Source organism: Solanum stenotomum, chromosome 4, assembly GCF_019186545.1.
Source record: "Solanum stenotomum isolate F172 chromosome 4, ASM1918654v1, whole genome shotgun sequence".
Taxonomy (NCBI): Eukaryota; Viridiplantae; Streptophyta; class Magnoliopsida; order Solanales; family Solanaceae; genus Solanum; species Solanum stenotomum.
The window spans coordinates 340,693-360,067 of NC_064285.1; the positions used below are offsets into that span (position 1 = coordinate 340,693).

General features: G+C 30.4%; 3 protein-coding genes across 3 annotated transcripts; all 3 read right to left on the minus strand.

The window, feature by feature from the left end:
- Positions 1-792: 792 nt before the first annotated feature.
- Positions 793-3,132, minus strand: LOC125862986 (F-box protein At5g49610-like). Its single transcript, XM_049543125.1, has 2 exons — positions 1,639-3,132; positions 793-1,551 (listed from the first exon to the last, which is right to left on the minus strand). Exon 1 carries the CDS (start codon positions 2,918-2,920, stop codon positions 1,838-1,840), a length of 1,083 nt encoding a protein of 360 aa, XP_049399082.1. The 5' UTR covers positions 2,921-3,132; the 3' UTR covers positions 793-1,551; positions 1,639-1,837.
- A 1,253-nt stretch (positions 3,133-4,385) lies between these two features.
- LOC125862565 (serine carboxypeptidase-like 26) lies at positions 4,386-8,923 on the minus strand. Its single transcript, XM_049542673.1, has 10 exons — positions 8,563-8,923; positions 7,630-7,737; positions 7,286-7,381; positions 7,099-7,191; positions 6,919-7,007; positions 6,425-6,706; positions 5,889-6,049; positions 5,686-5,781; positions 5,302-5,407; positions 4,386-4,730 (listed from the first exon to the last, which is right to left on the minus strand). Exons 1-10 carry the CDS (start codon positions 8,822-8,824, stop codon positions 4,584-4,586), a joined length of 1,440 nt encoding a protein of 479 aa, XP_049398630.1. The 5' UTR covers positions 8,825-8,923; the 3' UTR covers positions 4,386-4,583.
- A 5,436-nt stretch (positions 8,924-14,359) lies between these two features.
- Positions 14,360-16,505, minus strand: LOC125863290 (transcription factor MYB78-like). The gene is made up of 3 exons (XM_049543474.1): positions 16,156-16,505; positions 15,405-15,534; positions 14,360-15,247 (listed from the first exon to the last, which is right to left on the minus strand). The coding sequence occupies exons 1-3, from the start codon at positions 16,355-16,357 to the stop codon at positions 14,689-14,691; spliced, it is 891 nt and encodes a 296-aa protein (XP_049399431.1). The 5' UTR covers positions 16,358-16,505; the 3' UTR covers positions 14,360-14,688.
- Positions 16,506-19,375: the final 2,870 nt, after the last annotated feature.

Below are 19,375 nucleotides of genomic sequence, written 5' to 3' on the forward strand. Positions count from 1 at the left end.
ATCATGATTAATTAAGTTGGTATAATAAGTGGTATTTCATAAGGTAGATCAAAGATCGATGTATCGAATTTGTTTATTGTATGATTTTTGAGTTATTGCACTTTCGTGAATTTGCTTGGTGGGAAATTGATTAGTATTAAATATATACTTTTAACGGCAAATATATGTGAAGTTGTCACTAATACTTACTTTTAACGGCAGATTCCTAGTGGCGACTAATATTTCTCATGTGTTAATATATGTTTGATTTTTCTGAATTAAATTGAAGACTCCGTTTAACGTAAGATTTTCTCTTTTTTTTTTCGTGTATATTAGTCAATTAATACTTTGAAATATTACTGGCAGACTTCGTTTCACTCCAAATTTTATGAAATCATTTGTAATGACCAAGTGAACAATATCTAGAATCATGTCACTTTTTTTAGCATTTAGAGGTCACGAAATAAAATTTTAGAATTTTCTATGTTATCCATAATTCTTTTAGGGAATATGACTGGCCAACTTTGTTTGTCCACAAATTTGTTTACCATGCTGCTATATTTTTTAAAAACTAATTGCTTCAATTAATATTTAGACATTATTTTCAATTTTTGGTAGTAAAAAATTATCCCTAAACTAAAACTCTATCATTGTACTCTTAATATAACAACAACATAGTCAATGAAATCTCGTAAATGAGGTTTGAAAAGATAGAATATACGCAAACTTTACCACTAACTCGTGGAGGCAGAGAACAACAAGTGATGGTGAGTCAAATTATAAGGAACAGAGGACTTCAACAATACAATACAATAACTTTAACCACTTTCAAACTAGCTTGAAAGAATATCTCAAACATTTGAATTGGATTAAATCAAGTCAAAACCAACAGCCTATGATGAACTGAGGTTCCACAAGATATACACAGTATGACAAAAGATCAATACAATGACTGCTCAAAGAGACGAGAGTTCGACTAGTGATAGTGTTATGTGCAACAGTTGAATAGAAAGATGTACACGAGCCTCGGATCAATGGCAGGAAAAGAGAGTGCTTGTAAAGGCGTGGTGCTACGAACCATAAAGGCAAGGTTGAGCTGTCCCTTACAGAGTACATCACCTTCCATACTCGGCTGTTTCTTTGATAAATCAAAATCAAAATCTGCTTATGTGTGTAGCAAAGTAACAATAGCTGTCAATTTGACTTATTGGGAAATGCTCGGTGCCATCTCTCTAATGCATCGAAGACTCACTTTGTCCGTCATTTGCCTTTCTCCACAATAAGTCGGCATATAACTGATTGCATCCCAGCCAAAACCACCTTTGAGGTTCCACACGACATATGCAGTATGGCAGAATATCAAGACAATGACCTCTCAAGGTGACAGGAGTTGAGACTAATGATAGCATTATGTATAACAGTTGAATAGAAAGATGTATGTGAGCCTCCGATCAATAGCAGGAAAAGAGAGTGCTTGTAAAGGCGTGTGCTACGAACCATAAACGCAAGGTTTAGCTGTCCTTTACAGAGTACATCGTCTTCCATACTCGGCTGTTTATTTGATACTAAAACCTGCTTATGTACAAGGTAAACAAAGTTGTCATTTTGACCTATTTGGAAGATGCCCGGTGCCACCCCTCTAATGCATTGAAGACTTACTTTGTCAGCCATTTGTCATGCTCCCCGATAAGTGAACATATAACTGACAATATCCTAGCCAAAACCATCTTTGAGGTTCCACACAGCATGCACAAAATGACTAACGACGAAGATGATGACCACTATAAGAGATAGGAATTAAGATTAACGATAGCATTATGTACACAAGTTGAATAGAAAGATGTACACGACCCTCGGATCAATGGCATGAAAAGAGAGTGCTTCTAAAGGCATGTGCTGAAAACCATAAAGGCAAGGTTGAGCTGTCCTTTACCGAGAACATCTCCTTCCACACACGGCTGTTTCGTTGATATACCAAAACCTGCTTATGTGTAGCAAGGTAAACATAGTTGTCATTTTGACTTATTGGGAAAATGCCCGGTACCATCCCTCTAATGCATCGAAGGCTAACTTTGTCAACCATTCGCCATTCTTCCTTCTCGTAATCCTCCATTACCCAAATAACCATCCAAGCCTCATATATCTGAATAACAGACAATCTCCCATCCAATTCCAACAAATAAACACGACTCCTAACTCCACAACTAATTTCATGAGGCAACTGAATTTTCCTCCAAACATCAGTACCCAAATCAAGAACAAGCATACACGAACAACTATCCGTCAACCAATGCAATCCACCATTAATAAACACAACTTGATTCTTATTCATATGTGTGAACTGATCGTCCTGCAACGACACAAACTTCCTCCATTTGTTCAACTCTGAATCATAAACCATACATATAAACGTCCTCTCAGGACGATGACCAAATGACCTATGATAACCAGCTAAAACCACATTATACTTTTGTTTCATCAAATCACAACCCAAACCAACAAGACTAGCTTCACCATCAGGATGAAACCTTGTAATAGGTCTTTCCCTACTTCTAGGAAGCAATTTATATTCTCTAGTCAATGGATTACAAACATAATAAACACCCTTATCAGGTATACTAGACAAACATAACAAACCATTACAACAAGCTCTAACTTTAACCCTATCTTTTACAAAATCCAATGAAAATTCAGAAACCCCTTTTAAATTATCAATACAAATCAAACTAGATCTTGATTCTGATGAAGGTTCACTAACCTGAACAAGCACCATAGGATTCTTAACTGACAGTTCATTATAAAGATTTGTGAAATATTTATCAGATATCAATTTATACCAAACTTTACACACAACTTTTGTCTTAAAAACTGATTTAACAGGCAATCTAGCAAGAATCTGAAGAATTACCTCATCTGGGAAAACCCCATATGGTGAATTCATCTCAAATTTGTTTTGGGGTCAAAAAATGAGATTTTTTTTTACAGAAATGGAGGAAAGACTCAACCTTTTTCACATTTTTGAGATCTTTTTGCAATTTGATGAAGATGGGGTTGTTGAATTAGCTTGAAAATTGAAGAAAAACATGGATAATTTGTGAAATTGAAGAAAAAAATGAAGGAAAAATGGCTACCGATTTCTAAAAATTGGTTAATTCTTGATTTTGTTTTTCAGAATAGATGGGCCTTAAAAGGCTTTTTTATAGTATAGTTTCCTTTTTGGGCTGATGATATATAACACTTTGCTTGATATACATAAATATAACTTATTTTCTGTCATCATTTAGATTTTGTTTCTATTTTTAAAATTTGCGTAAGTATTATAGCCCTCGAGGAATTACTCTTTTGGATGACGTTAGATTCATGTCTAATGTTTGTTCATAGGTTTCTCAACTTTACAGACAAGACATTAGATTATCGTCTAATATTGACAATAGCTTACAAAATTTTAAACCGTGTTATCTTGACATTTCTTTGCTTATGAGGCAAGACTGAAAAGAAGGTTTCGCAAATGAATCGTGTGGCACAGTGAAAGATTTTTTGCTATTTAATATTTTTTTATAACTTTTTTTTAGTTTATTTGGAAATGATCTTGAGACCATGATGTAAAAGATTTATAAGTTTCTTACAAAGGCTGATGAATTTTGATAGTGATTTGCCAAGTCTGAGCTTCATATTATTATTATTTTTCCAAATAAAGATAATAATGTTTAAAAATAATCCACTTGTTATTGATTGAAATATAAACTAACAAATAATTAAATAAATAATCATGAAGATGATGTTTTTTTATTTATTTACTAAAATTGATCTTGACTTCCATTTGAATAGGTATTCTTGAAGAACATTGGCCAAGTCTTATAATAGTTAAAAATATGAATCACTTGCTTATATTTATTTAAATTATTCATTGGAACTTGTAAAATATTTTAGAGATGGACATAAATTGATTTTTTTTCTACTTTAGTGATCTAATCATTTTAGAACATTCAACATGGTTTCTTCATTACTGTATTTGCTTTGTGATATACTTAGTTGAGTCCAAGATCTATCAGAAATAGTTTATCTGCCTTCACAAGGTAGGAATAAAGTTGCATACAGTCCACCTCCTCAGATTCCACTTATAGAATTACACTGAATATGTTAATTAAATTATTAATATGTGTAATAGGAATCAAATAATTGTTTGAAAAGAAAGTGAAATCTCAATAGGAAGTAAATAGTTCAAGAAAACAAATTAACATAGAACAAGAAGGGTACGTTATGGTGGAGTTGCAAGTACTCATTCATTTTGTCTTCAAGTTCGAGCATTTATGGCGCGAATCCAGATTTAGTCGGGGCACAATACAGGTACCATACACCAAATGGAAAACCAAAATGATAAATTAACTCAATGGCACTTGAAGAAATGAAGAGAACCACCTTGAAATTCATTAAAATAGAGTACAAAAAGGTACAATTTTGCAAGTGCATTTGACATTTTCTTGCTTATTTATGGTCTCTCAACTCTTGATTCTTGTTGTAGTATAATCAAGAAGTAAGTATAATGCATGAATCATCGACGATATGTTTATCGTAGAGATTTTATTATGGGATACAATCGACGTTTATCTATGAGATGGAAGTTCTTCACCAGTTAAGAAAGAATGGATGAGGGCTAGACCTTCACTTGGCTTGTATAGAGGTACTAGATGACCGGCTCCTCTTACTGTCACGAATGTCAGCCCTTCGTATTCTACTACCCGTCCTGCTACCTGCATTTACATACATCAACGTAGATCTCGGTTACTATACACACACACACACACAGTGTGATAATGCTACACTAACATTGCACTTCTACTATGTTGTAACATGTAATCTATCTTATTTTTCAGGTTGCGTTCCAACAATCAACAATGCTTAGCTAGTTATATTTGTCTAGGGAGATGGTGTGTACGCAAACTTACCTCTACCTAATAAGGGTAGAGAGGTTGTTTCAGATAGACCATCGGCTAAAGTAAATCATAACAAAACAAGAACGAAAAGAGAATACAGTAAAAGAAATGTTTTGTTCTCCATTGCTTTGTTTAACTGGTTTACTTATAAAGCATTGTTGACTCATCGAACAATGATTTCATTGAGACGATTATCTTCAGAATCAGGATAAGTTAACTAGATACGTTAATAAAGTTCGACTACATTTTCTAGTTCTCGAAGGGGGAAGTGAGAGTAAGGGACTGGGAGAGAGACGAAAAATGGAGTTAACATTTTCATGTTAAAGCACAGTTTTCTATTTGATTGCAATTTAATTTTTCTAAGTCAAAAACTACAAGAAGAACTAACCTGCTTATTGAGAAACCAAGAATGCCATGGGGATTTCAGAGTCAGATTAAGAGCTTCAACACAGTCTCTCGTCCCAATTACTGGCACTCGTCCATCTACATCGCCACTTTTTGATGAAAAAAAAAAGAATGAATGAGCCACTGAAGGTCAGCTTATATAAAAATGAGTACTAAAGCAGATCATCAAGATGCATTCAAGGGATCACAAGGCATTATTAGATTCCGCCAACATAATAAATTTTAGCATTAGTGTTACGTAAAGGAGCCATTTATAAAACACGAGCAATTTCGAGTCATGTTTGTCAACCTCATTCTAGGATGCAACTATAAGAAGGATAAGAACAAGCTAAAAGAAAAAATGAAACAGAGATAAAACCACAAATACCTAAATATCCAAATCTTCAGGCCCCCTTTGATGAGCCTTTCGTATACTGGCAAGATAGAGAATACATTGTAGTTGTACGTATGAAACACAGGATCACTGAAGTGTATAATAGAAATCAAGTTAGGAAGTGGATACTGAAAATAGTAAACAAAAGATTGCACGGAGCTCAAGCAAATATAACCATGACACGAACTTGACGTTACCTGCAACTTTTCCATTTCTTTATAGCTTGACTTCCTTCAGTGTTCGCGTGAAGAGCAATTTGAACATCTAATCTATTGAAATACTTTTCGGTGAAAGCAGTATAGCAGGGGTCATAACCCCCCGGAATTCGTTTCATCCTCCTGAACCCATAATTAGGTGCCTGCAACAAAGTACATTATCAAAATGAAACCGAGTTTCAAGTCATGTTTGTCAAGTTTCCATTTGATTCATGAAGAAAAATTGTTTAGATGGAAATACTAATTGTGAACGGAAACATTATTAGTCTACTGTGCATATAATCTATATTGCTCAGGCTCTCCGAGATGTTGTTGCACCCCCCTGTCGGATCCTCCAAAATACACTACTGTTGGCAGATCTGGCACGCACTCAACAACATTTTTGAAGAGTTCATGTGTGCAACATAGCATATAGTTGCCTTTGAAGAGGCTCAAAATAGCTCCCATGTCTTGGACTATAAATTGTTTCTACATCTGCAGGCTAATATGCACTCGATGGAGCCCAAGATCATTCTCACCATGATTTGAGAAGCATCGTTTGTATTAACGATATCACTAGCTGAAGAAGAGGAAGTGTTCACGAGACACTTGGGACCATAAATGTTGTAGATGTCAATTTCATTATATTTATCCCATAACACTTGCATGGCATCATTACAGGCGTCGGACCAGTTGGAGACCTTGAAATCGCATACTTGTTTGGCTTTCTGATACTCCGAATCGTATAGTATTGCATGGCTCCAAGCATATTCCAATATCCCTTTATAATCATAGTAATCGTTCGTTTCAGGATTCCCAACCTGCAAGTCATCGTATACGATTAATAGATGACACTGGAACTTCAAGATAACAGTAAAGAAATGCTAATATTCTGTTTTTTCTTTCCTGCTTAAATCAGAATGAGCAAGTGAGTAATCGATTTTTGCAACTATCCGCGAATTTTGCAGTGCTTTGCTACAAGATGCAAACAATAATAGAGTACGAAAACAATAGAAGACAAAGGTAAACTTACGATGAAGCCTTTCAGATTAATATATGGATACTTTTTGCTGTCTTTATTTCTGTTGTATACGAGCTCTGCCAATTGGGGCACATAGTGTCCTATGATCACAAAAGATAGCACCTTACTTTAGACACATTGGACACATAGTCTTAATCGTTAAAATGGAAGTTTAGGGGAAGGTTTACTCACCTGCATAGCTCTCTCCTGATATGAAAAATTCTCGGTTCTTGAACTCGGGGAACCTTTCCAGCCAATTCACCAAGAAATTATAAGCATCTTCAGCTGTGTGAAGCAAATTATGTTCATAAGTTAGCTGCATACACACAATGCAAACTCTTTTTGGAAAATGTATTTGCATTTCTCGGGTTGTAATTACCAGCAAAAGGGTCATCTAAGTTGGTTAAATCGGAGGACGTATTGGTGTATGAGAATCCCACCCCAACTGGTGATTCCAAAAACAGCAAATTGGCTTCTGCAAGTAAAATGTCCAACAAGAACAATACAGTCACACTCTATTAGGTTCGATATAACTTCTTCAGTTAATGAACGAAGTTACTAAGCCCTGCAAAGCTAAAACATGTACAAATTATCATTTTCTACTTTTGGTTATCGTCTCAACAACATAATATAGAGTCAATATGTTCTATGTTGTGAGGATTCATCATAAATTGGTAAGCGACTTAGAGTCAACATAGAGCATAAATGAAAAAGAGATATGACCGTTATTCCAAGAATGCTCGTTGAAGTCAAGACCAGCTCCGTTGTTTTGAACTAGCAGAGGTCCCAACTCCACAGCAGCGCCATATCCAATTGAAGAGCAACCAGGTCCTAATATAGAAAGCACACAAGTGAATGCTAAGAAACTAACTACTCGTTCGTTCTTTTTTTAGTTTGTTTCTAAAAGAATTACGCCTTTTTATATCTAGGATATTTTTAACTTTGAACTTTCTATTTGCACTTAATGACATGTTCATCACTAACATGTTTAAAACCACAAGTTCAAGGGAACCTTTTGTCAAGTGCCAAAACTTTTCCCTTTTCCCCATCAGCTATCATAAGCTATGTTGCTCGGAATTTCCAAAAATATTGTCCCGACCATGTTGAATTCTCAAGAAAACACTACTTTTTGAGGATCCGACATGCACAATTGACATTTTTGAAGATTCCTAGCAACATAGTCCATAAGATACAAGGGAGAAAAAGAATTATGGCTATACAGCCATAAAACCACAAGTCCCAACTCCCAAGTACTACAACATACAAAAAAGTACAAAAAGAACAGAACTAAATAGTTAAAGCTCCAATCTTTCATATGAAACAAGAAAAATAAGAAAATGGGGTTCACTCTTTATGATAAAGATATGGGAAACAAGAATTATAGTTATCAAGAACAACATAGAGAACAAAAACAACAGAACTTAAAGCTCCAATCTTTCATATGAAACAAGAAAAATAGTTCAAGCTTCAATCTTTCATATGAAACAAGAAAAATAGCTAAAGTTCCAATCTTTCATATGAAACAAGAAAAATAGCTAAAGCTCCAATCTTTCATATAAAACAAGAAAAAATAGCTAAAGTTCCAATCTTTCAAATAAAACAAGAAAAATAAGAAAATGGGGTTCACTATTTATGACAAAAAATATGAGAAATTACCACCATTAAGCCAAAGGAGAAGGGGTTTCTTGGAAGAATCAAACTGAGATTGAAAAAACCAGTAAAAAAGAGCCCTTCCATGAGTTTTATTGACTGTAATGTAACCAGAAAATTGTGAAACTTGTGGGCTATTGGGTTGCCCTGGTAGCTTTATTACTCTGTCATCTTCTTGAGTTCTTGAAAAAACATTACTCCAACAACTGAGGAACACAAATACAATTAACAATATGTTTTTTCTGTTCTTTGGATTTGAAGGTTCCATTTTTCAGTTCTAGTGTGTGTGTTTTTTGTGTGTGTTAGTATGTGTTTTTCTGAACTTTTAAGATAAAGTAGTCTTCAATCTTGACTGTTGGGGTTGACCTCTATGAGTGAAAGGACAGTGACATTATCATAGTCACACATCACTACTATAAGCAATAATAAATATCTTATTTACTTTGTTTTAATTTATTTGTTCTATGTTTTTTTTTAAAAAATGATTTTTTTCATTTATTGACAACTTTTTAAGTTTAAATTTTCACATTATATATTAAAGACAACAAATTAAAGAATATTTGGATATATTTTACATATCTTAAATTTAAAATTACAAGCTTTATAACTTGTTTGAATTGTGCTTTTAAAGTCAAAATAGCATTTAAGTAGTTTTATAGTGTTTGAATAAAACAAAAAAATTAAGCCAAAAATAACAAAAATTAGCAAAAAATCGTAACTTAGAATTTCAAACTTTTGGCTTTTGACTTATAAGTCATAAGTTAAAAGTCAATTCAAACACTCTCTTAATAATTTGTCATTGACATGGATGGTCGCGAACTTTCTATTATTTTGACAATGATCGTGACCTTATCATATACTTTGCTACTGGAAAATGGAACATGTTATGATCGAAATAATTAGGTGTAACATAGAAGTTAACAAAACAAACCTCAAAGATCATGAGTAAGAAGACAAATCAGAAATTTATCAAAATACATAAAAATATAATGTGGTTCGGTTAACCGACCTACATCCACAAGAAGAGATGAGTAATTCACTATATAAATATGAGAGTACAAAGTATCGAGAGAAGTAACCTTACAGAATTTACTCGGAATAAAAGAGGTTCACACAAGTGATAACGTATCATACACTTGTGTCTAACCGTTTCCCTCCCTACACAAAACTCTCAAAGCCCCTAGGATTGGACTACATTGTGAATGCTACTAAGTCATAAACTTTTTTCTATAAGAAAAGGACTAGCCATATATAGAAACTTTGTGTTTTCCTTTTACGAAAAAAAAATCTATTTATGATAAGAAATTCATGACAAATATCTAACGGAACAAATATTGAATCTTGAACTACAAACTCACTTTTGTCAATAGTGTTGTATTCAAGACATGGCAAATTGTTGCTCTAACAATCTTGATTTTGTCATCTGTATACCATATAGCTTGAAACATAACATGTTTCCTTCTCTCTTTTTTTTTTGTATCTTGTGATACATCATTACAAGCAAAGTGCAAGTGGATTCACTCACTATTTACTAATTTTCGAACACATTTGTATCACATATTAATCAATATAAAACGTTTAAAATCGATTATATCTATATATAAACAATATATTTAGAATAAGTGATGAGTTATGCAAGCTCAACTTGTTGAATAGTGAACCCCACTCAATCGATATGTATTGTCACTACAAAGCATAATTTATGAAAAATTCTAACAACTTGTGACAAACCTATTGTATATTGGTTAAAAGAAATAGTGAAAAATAGTCATTTGTTGAGTAAGGTTTAGTAAAGTTGTCAAATGATCGAATTTAAATCGCGATTGGGTGGATTAAAATGAGTTGAATCAATGAATATGTCCGATTAGAAAATTTGCATTCTAAGAGTTGAGGAAGAATCATGTTACGTTTTTAGTCCTCGAAAAATAAAAAAAATTCTAATATTGATCCTTGTGATAACCTGATCAAACACATTTAACCTTCTATTACTTGATTGTGAATCATAAAATATTTAACAAATTATTAATGATTAAATCATTTAAACGAATTGACTTAAACATTTAAGGAGACGTTTGACCATGAAATTTTAACTTTACTCTAAAATGGCTGGTTTGGCACATAAAACTCTAGAACTAACTTCAAGTTGAATTTCAAAATTTTCAAGAATTTGAAAATCAAAAAATTACTCACAAAAAGTCAAAAACCACTCTAAATTTGTATTCATTTTTTAAATCATTTTTCACTATTTTAACAAAAACTATTTTCTTAAAAAGAAAATCTCAATGAAATATGGCAAAAGCCCACTTATTGTGACCATTAAATGAAATATATTTTCAACTTGCTCAAATTTAAACAATGTTAATGCACACTTATAAGTCAAAAAATTGATATTTGTAGTTATCTATCACCAAACATAGCAATGACTTGAGCAAGTTGAATTTATAGGTCATAATTGACACACCAACATACATAAGCCATGATCTTATAATAATTGACTCTAAAATAATATTAATTTGTCATTTATCTGTCGTCAATCTTGTTTAGTGATGAATTATAAAATAAAATAAAATAATTTGTCAAGCTAGATACAAGAAATTTAGCGTCAGATTAGAGATGAAATTTGTAACTAATTTTTTTTCTAGAGTGTTTATTGACCTATGGCTGCTTCTAATCATTATTCTTAACACATAATTAATTAATAATCTATACATGTTTAGAAAAAATAGACTTTCCCACTTACTTAGTCTCTATTGATAATTTAACATACATTTTTTTTCCTTAAACGCTACAACAGAATTGAACGATCCACTAAGAGCCTACATCTACACGTTTCAACAAGTATTACTTAGTATTTTTGCCTTTTGACCCTTTAAAGTATTTATTATTACATAATTAATGACGGAGTTGTGATAAGAATCAAACCCTGAGTTTAATTCAATCTCAAAAATTGGCTCATGAAGGTGAGTATTGATCGAGTGGTCGTCATGATCTTTTGACCTTGTTACATAATTAATGAAGGGGGTTAAGACTTGAGATAAGAATAAGATTTCGGGTTTAATTTAATCTCAAAAACCAGCTCATGAAGGTGAGTATTGTTAGTGATCTTTTGATCTCGTTACATAATAAATGAAAGGGGTTGAGATAAGAATCATACGTTGAGTTTAATTTAATCTTAAAAACCAGTTCATGAAGGTGAATATTAGTCGTGATCTTATGACCTCGTTACTTAATGCCTAACTTTTAATTTAAAAAAAATCGTTACATAATTAATGAAGGGGGGTTGATATAAGAATCAGACTTCGAGTTTGACTCAATCTCAAAAATTAGCTCATAAAGATGAGTATAAGTTGTGATCTTTTGTCCTCATTACATAATTAACGAACGGAGTTGAGATAAGAATCAGACTCAGTTTTGACCTCACCTATCTCATGGACAAAATGTTAGCTTTACTAGCTACTTTTGATCTTAAAGATTTAATTCGAACTATATCATATAAATTAGGACGTAGAGAGTATTAGTTAGAAGAGTGATGCAACTTTTGGAGAAAAGGATAGCCATAAACTTATGTAACAGAAAAATTAATTAATAATGTTTTAATTTTCTTATAGTAGAATGGTATGATGAAGATTTTCCCATATTTGTTACGGTTTGGAATATCATTCTATGTAAAACAAGAAAACTCCAAAATTTTGGATGTCATTTTATTTTTTTCATTAATAAACTTGTGGCTAATGAGATTTGACTAATTAATATATGTTTAATTTATACAATGTAATCTCCCTTTCAACCAAATAGCTACACGCAATCGATTTGTCAAAAAAAAAAAAAAGAGGGAGAGAAATTTAAGTAGATAATGCATGCATCTGATTATATGGGAGCGTATTCAGAATTTCGAAAAGAGAGATATATTATGACAAAAGGATGGAATTAGGATATATATTTTAATCATTAAATTCAATATACTTTTGCAATATTATTATATAGTAAAAATTAATTATGTAAAATAGTAATTTCATTATATGTGTTTGAGTTATGAAAATAACTTTTTATGATAGACTCTTGTAGTCGGGCTCTTCTTGAAATTCCACACATAATAAAAGTTTAGTGTATCGAACTGTCCTTTTTTAGTGAATTAGTTGAATGACCATTGACATTTTACTTTTGTTTAACAAAGAAGATATTACTTTCACCGTTTTATATTACTTGGTCCATGTTGACTTAACGTATTTCGTAACTCATTAGATATGTACTTTATTAAACTAACCTTATCAACGATGTGTTGGAGCTCTAAATTTGACAATTACTACATTATTTAATAATTTAACACAAAGAATAGTATGAATTTTTTAAAATAAAATTCTCTTAATTTGCTAAAATAGGATAGTAAATAATTTTTTATTTTTTTTATAATATAAAGGATCAAATAAAATAAAACGAACGGAGTAGAATTGCAGCCATGGCTGCCTTAATTAGGAGACCTATATAAATAGCTTTACTTTAGGGACCACTTTGATGGCTTTTGTGCAAAAACACCTGTGGTACAAATATTAATATTAATACCAATTTATATTTTTTTCAATATTTTTATTTTTTAAGTATTTGTAATTTTGTATGCGTTTGAAAATGACGGTCATGCTCGTCTCGTATTTATTGATATACATTTTTAAATTGATCAGACTTGTGCAATATCCACATCGATGAGAATAGGTCAGTTAGTTATTGATAAATTGAATTGAGAATCACGAAATTGTAAATTTAATAAAGAAAAAATATTAAGTAATATATTTTTTCATTTATCTAAATTTTGGTGAAAAGAACTATATATCTGGTGCATATATCCACCATTGAAGTAGTCGTTATTACGTTGAAACACTAAACACATATTATACATATATTGATTTAATGGAAATAAATAAATAAATTGTTACGTACTTCATACGTCGGCAAACACAAGGGGATAAATCTGGAACTAATTATTAAATTGAGATTAATTTCATAAATAGTATAATCTCATTAGTCATTGGTGACATTGGAATCCACTCATGTTGTATTCACACGATATGATTATAAAATTACAGTAATTTGAGACTTTATACTAAAAAGAGAATTGAAATAAATAAATAAATTGGATTTTAACTATTTTTAAACAATACTATGTATTTGAGAATATACCAATTTTCCTTAGTTAATATTGTAATTAATATGGGTCGCGATGAAATGGTTGAGATCTTTTCACGCTTAACCAGTTCAGATTCGAGTCTTTGAGAATGAAAAAAATCCTTATTGATAGTGTCGACCTCATAAATGAATCATGTTATGCCTGAATATAAAAATTTAGTTGAACTCCACTATAGATATCGAGTTTCGTTTGAGAAACAAACAAAAAAATCTGGTTCAGTCCCCATAGACTATGTTCCCAAAATTCTCTGACTTTGGTCTAAGGTTAGAATAACAAGTAACAATGACATTTTCACTATTAAATTTATATAGTGGAGCATATATATATATATACACACCATCTTTCAAAATTATAATAGTGTTCATTTCATAGGGCGGAATTAGAATTTAGAGTTTACGGATTCTAAACTTGTTGTTGAACTCATAATAGTTATAGTTATTAAGTCTGAAATTAATTTTTTATACATATTTAATGAATTTTCTAATATGAATTTAGGGTCTAAATAAAAGTTCGTCCCGTTGATTATATGAAATATATTTATACAATTAATTGTAAGAAGTAGAATATGATGTGTATTTCTTAATTAAATAAAAACAAATTATAAACAAAGAAACCATATAAAAATTTCCCATTCAAAGAATAAAATTCTAAAAGAAGTAAATGCTACAAATCTTATAAATCCTTATCTAAAAGAGATAAATGTTACAAATCCTTCAGAAAGGTTAATGTATATGTATCTCACTTAAATAAAGATTAAGATTAAAAATAAAATTAAAAATAAAGCTACCCTTTGATGAATTGTAATGAGTAATGACCCTAATTTTGATAATTTCTACACTTGATTTTGTTTATTCTAATTGGAATCTGACTAATTAATTCATATCCACGATGCATACAATATTCTTAACATGATTTTTTTCAAACGCAAAGCTCGAACCCCAGGCCTCTGATTGTTAATTGAGTTGTTGTTGTAAAAACAACATATCATCAATATTCCACAAATTGTCACAAACATTATCATCCAAAAATAATTGGCTCATATTTTGGTGATGATTATTATCATTAAAAATATCACCTTGTTGAATATAACCACCTGTGGGACTAATCAAGATTTCCCCATAATCACCTTGATTAAGAGGATAATTAGTGTAGCAATTATCAGACATGTCTGAAATTTGTGTCCCAGTTGAGTTTTCTGATGAAGTAGTTGTTGTTGTTGTACTAGAATAATTCTCTTGTGTAAAATTCATATTTGGAACAATATTATTATTATTATTGTTAATAATAATATTTTCATTTGTTTTTTGAATATTCACTTGATTATTTGAATTAGAAGAAGCTTGAATTCTCTCAACTAGCCTTGGTATCCAAAGATAATGCAATGTATCTTTGAATTCTTTGCTATTGACATCACACTTTAGTTGTTTGGCTTGTTTTTGTACTCTGGTTCTCCAGTAATTTTTTATCTCATTATCTGTTCTTCCTGGCAAATGTTGTGCAATTTTCGACCACCTATAATCAACAAGAAAAAAAAGAGTTAAATGATTTTATATTTTGATATTAATTAATCATCTAAAAAGATAATTATACGCTTTATGTTGGTATATCATGCTTTTACACTATAAGTATATCGAATTATCTAGTGTATATTATGTATAAATGAACATACCTATTGCCCCAACGAGAATGAAGTTGAAGAATCAACAATTGTTCTTCAAGTGTAATATTTCCACGTCGAACATCTGGTCTAAGATAATTAAGCCATCTTAATCTGCAGCTTTTTCCTGTTCTCTTTAAACCTGTTTAATTAATATTCATGACATAAGTTAATAATTAATAAATTCCTCATATCACACAGTTTATTGGTAAAATAATTTAACAAAAGAACCAATAATATCACTTTAATACTCTAACCACTTTGTATTTAAAAATAATTAATCATAACCATTTTAATTTTGCCCCTTTTTGTTTTATCTTAGTGGAATGATTAGATGAGTTTAAAAAAAGATTATTTAGTACGGAAAGAAATTATCCACCTACACACTTATAAAAATGAATCTTTATCTCTCCTCATCAACTCTTGTTTATAGAAAAAAAATCTTTTTATTTTTATAAAATAGAAATAAGATTACGTATATATTATTTTATTTATATCTTACTTGTCGAATTTCACTATGTTGTTTTGTATGACTACTAGAAATTTGAAGTTTCCCTATGAATATTCCATTGAAAACCGTGGGAAATAAGTTCATAAGAAATTGTTTCCGACAAATTTTCATGAGAAATTTCAAATTACACATGACGCGCTCCACCAGAAACGTCCATGGGAAATTCATAAATTTCGAGCTAGTAGTTATATATAAATTGATTAAGAAGAAAGAAAAAACTTTGTAATGTTTTCTTATACTATAAAATGTTACCTGCAGAACGAGCGAGGGAATTCCAACGACCTTCGCCATGAAGAGCAATATGATTCATAAGAGTGAAATCTTCTTCAACAGTCCATGAACCTCTTTTTAGGTCCAAATTATTATTATTTTCATCACCTTTTCTATCGTTGTTATCAATATTATCTTCTCTTCTCAAACCAAAATCGACATATTGATGATGATGATGATCCATCGATAATAAAAAAAAGGGAATAAGCTAGTCGAACTCTTTCAAAAGGTTGCTCAAGTCACCTAAAGCCTCGTGGATTATGAGAAACTAATTTTTTTATAGAGAGAAGAAATTTTTAGAGAGAGAAAGATGTACTAAATTAGTGCATGATGAGATGAGAAGAAGTGATAAGGGGTTTATATAGAAGAATAAAAAGAAAGAGAAATTTAAAAAAAAAAAACAAAAAAGTGAGTAAAACGTGTAGATTTGATGGAAATTAATGAAAAATTAATAAGTTGTAAATTTATATAATGAGTTTAATTAATGTTTAAACTCACAAAGCCACAATTAGGAAACAGGTCTATTTTTTAGCCACTTGTTTAATTAATTGATTAAAGTGTATATTGTGTGTTAATTAATTTAATTAATTAGTTAATTACACTTAATGACTCCAACTCGTTTTTGACACTTTTTGACTTTGTCTATTTTACTGTATGAATTCACATTTTAATATTAGTTCAATAAATTAAAATCAATTTTTAGATTTTTATTTTCTTTATCCACTAAGCAAGTTGTCATGGATTTGCTGACTTTCTTAAATTCATTTTTTCAAAGTTAGTTTCCTAAATTCTTTTTTTTTTTCAAAATTGAATTAGATGTCCACTAACATTTGATATTGAATTTCATGGTTAAAACTAAGAATTTTTTCTACTATTAGGTAGAGGCGGAGCCACATAGACTAATTTACTGAAAGATGGTCAATTAAATATTTTCGTCAAAAATATATCATGTACATTGAAAATTATGATGTGTATGTAGCTTAATTAAAAATTACTTATATATATATATTGAATGGAAAATGATCAAATATACTGATGTGTTATCAAAAATAGTTTGAAACACATCCCTCATTTGAGTTTTTGTTCAAATATACTTCTCTTATTATATTTCGATTGAAATATACATCTTTACAGTGATTTATACTTATTTTGAATTGAAAGTATAACGAGAAGATATATTTGAGCCGAAACTCAAAACGAGAGTATATTTAAACTATTTTGATATATAGTACATGAATATATTTGGCATTTTTCCATTTGTTAAAATCTTGGACACTCATAGTAAAATTTTTTGACTTTATCATGACTTTTATTAGGTCATCACCCAAAAGATATTTATAAATACACTTCTAAAGTATAAGATTTATAATATTAAAAATAAAATATATTACCTGCTATAAAAATAAAAATGACATAATATTATAAACTCATATATATACAACATGCAACTCTAACCTAGGCTTATTGTGTTCATCAAAATCTCACCAATATGTCACCAAACTTACTTCTTACCTCTAACTATTGAAAAAACGCGAATTTTTAATTGACATTTCTTTCAAAATATCATCAGAAATATGAGATTGTTATTATATATCCCTGTTAGAATATTTTTTACAATCCAATTTTCGATAAAATTTATTTAAAATTTGCGTTTTTTTAATAGTGTCAGCTACTAGCTTGCCTCTAGAGAAATTTAGCTAATTTTTTTTTTGTGGTGCCTCATTAAAATATTTATGTGATTTAATGTGAAATGGGCTATGTAGTTATGCTATTGAGGGCTATATATTATTATTTAGTAATTTTAGAATTAACAAGTTATAACTAGCTGTACATAACTTCATGTCTATCCCTATTGGAAGTACTTTATTTATTATTCAAAATTAATGTGTAAATCCCTCTATAATTGCTTATAAGTCCTCTTTAAACAGCTGATTAATCAAGTACATATGGTGAGATTAAGCACTCTTAATCATTTTTAATATCCAAGATTGAACTATAACCAACAAACGTTTGTGATCGAGTAGTAAGTATGTGCTCTTTTATCCTTATTAAACTCTACATAGTGGCTAAGCCAGAATTTCAATTAAGGGGTACTATCAAAACATAAAGAAGTAAAATCGCGTAAAAGGCAAGAAGTGTCAATATATATACATAAAAAATATTTTTTACCTAGCTATATAGTGTAATTTTCTGATGAGGGAATGTTGATCGACATCCCTAAAGTATATGTGACTCTGCCACTGACCTTGAATATGGAGTTGTCTTTGTTAGTGAGTGCTTTACGTATCCTTTAATATGGATTTTTTTGTCGAAAATCTAAATTTTTATCAAATTCAAATATAAATATCGGACACAACTAGAAAACCATTAAGTAAGATAAAGAAAATGTGAAAACACATATGGAGAGGATCTAAATATTAATTATTAAAGTAATGATTACAAAAAATAATAACTAAGCAAAGATTGTATACATCTTAAGCCACCGGCCATCGTTTTGCTTGAACTTATTAATACAATAATTTTTATATATTACAGTAAAATAATCTTATTTTTGTTTTCTTGCTTTATATTATTAATTATATAACTACTATTATATACTATAAATAGACAATTCATGGACCACTTTGAGTTTACAATTTTTAAAAATGCTTCCATATTCATTGCACTGTTTTAAAGCCACCATATTAAACAATAAACTTCTTTTATTTTATTTGTTTAGCTGTCTTTTTTACAAAAGAAATAAAATTAAAATAGGTACACATATTTTTAGAATTTATGGCTAATTAATTTAAAAGTTAAAGAGGATGAAGACATTTACATAAACAAATTAATCTAGAAAAAAGAGTACCCAAATCACGTGTTCTATGACTTTTTAAATTTTAGTTTTCCATTCGGTATTCGATATATGGTATTAATATTGGAATTCAACTAAATTTAGAATCAAGCTCCTTAACAAAGCCAACTTCGTACTCACTAGGACTCAAATTCAAAACCTCTGATTAAGAATGAAGAGTACTTACCACTCCACGTAAAAGCTCACGAGTGTAATTCATGACTTTATGATAGATGCAACTAAACCTACTAGATATTATTAAAGTTATGTCTCTTCTTTTCTTTTTTCTAGTTTATATTGTTATTGTATATCATTTTATGATTTTTTTATGGCTAGAGATGTCTCATCTGATAATATGTGAGGGATTAT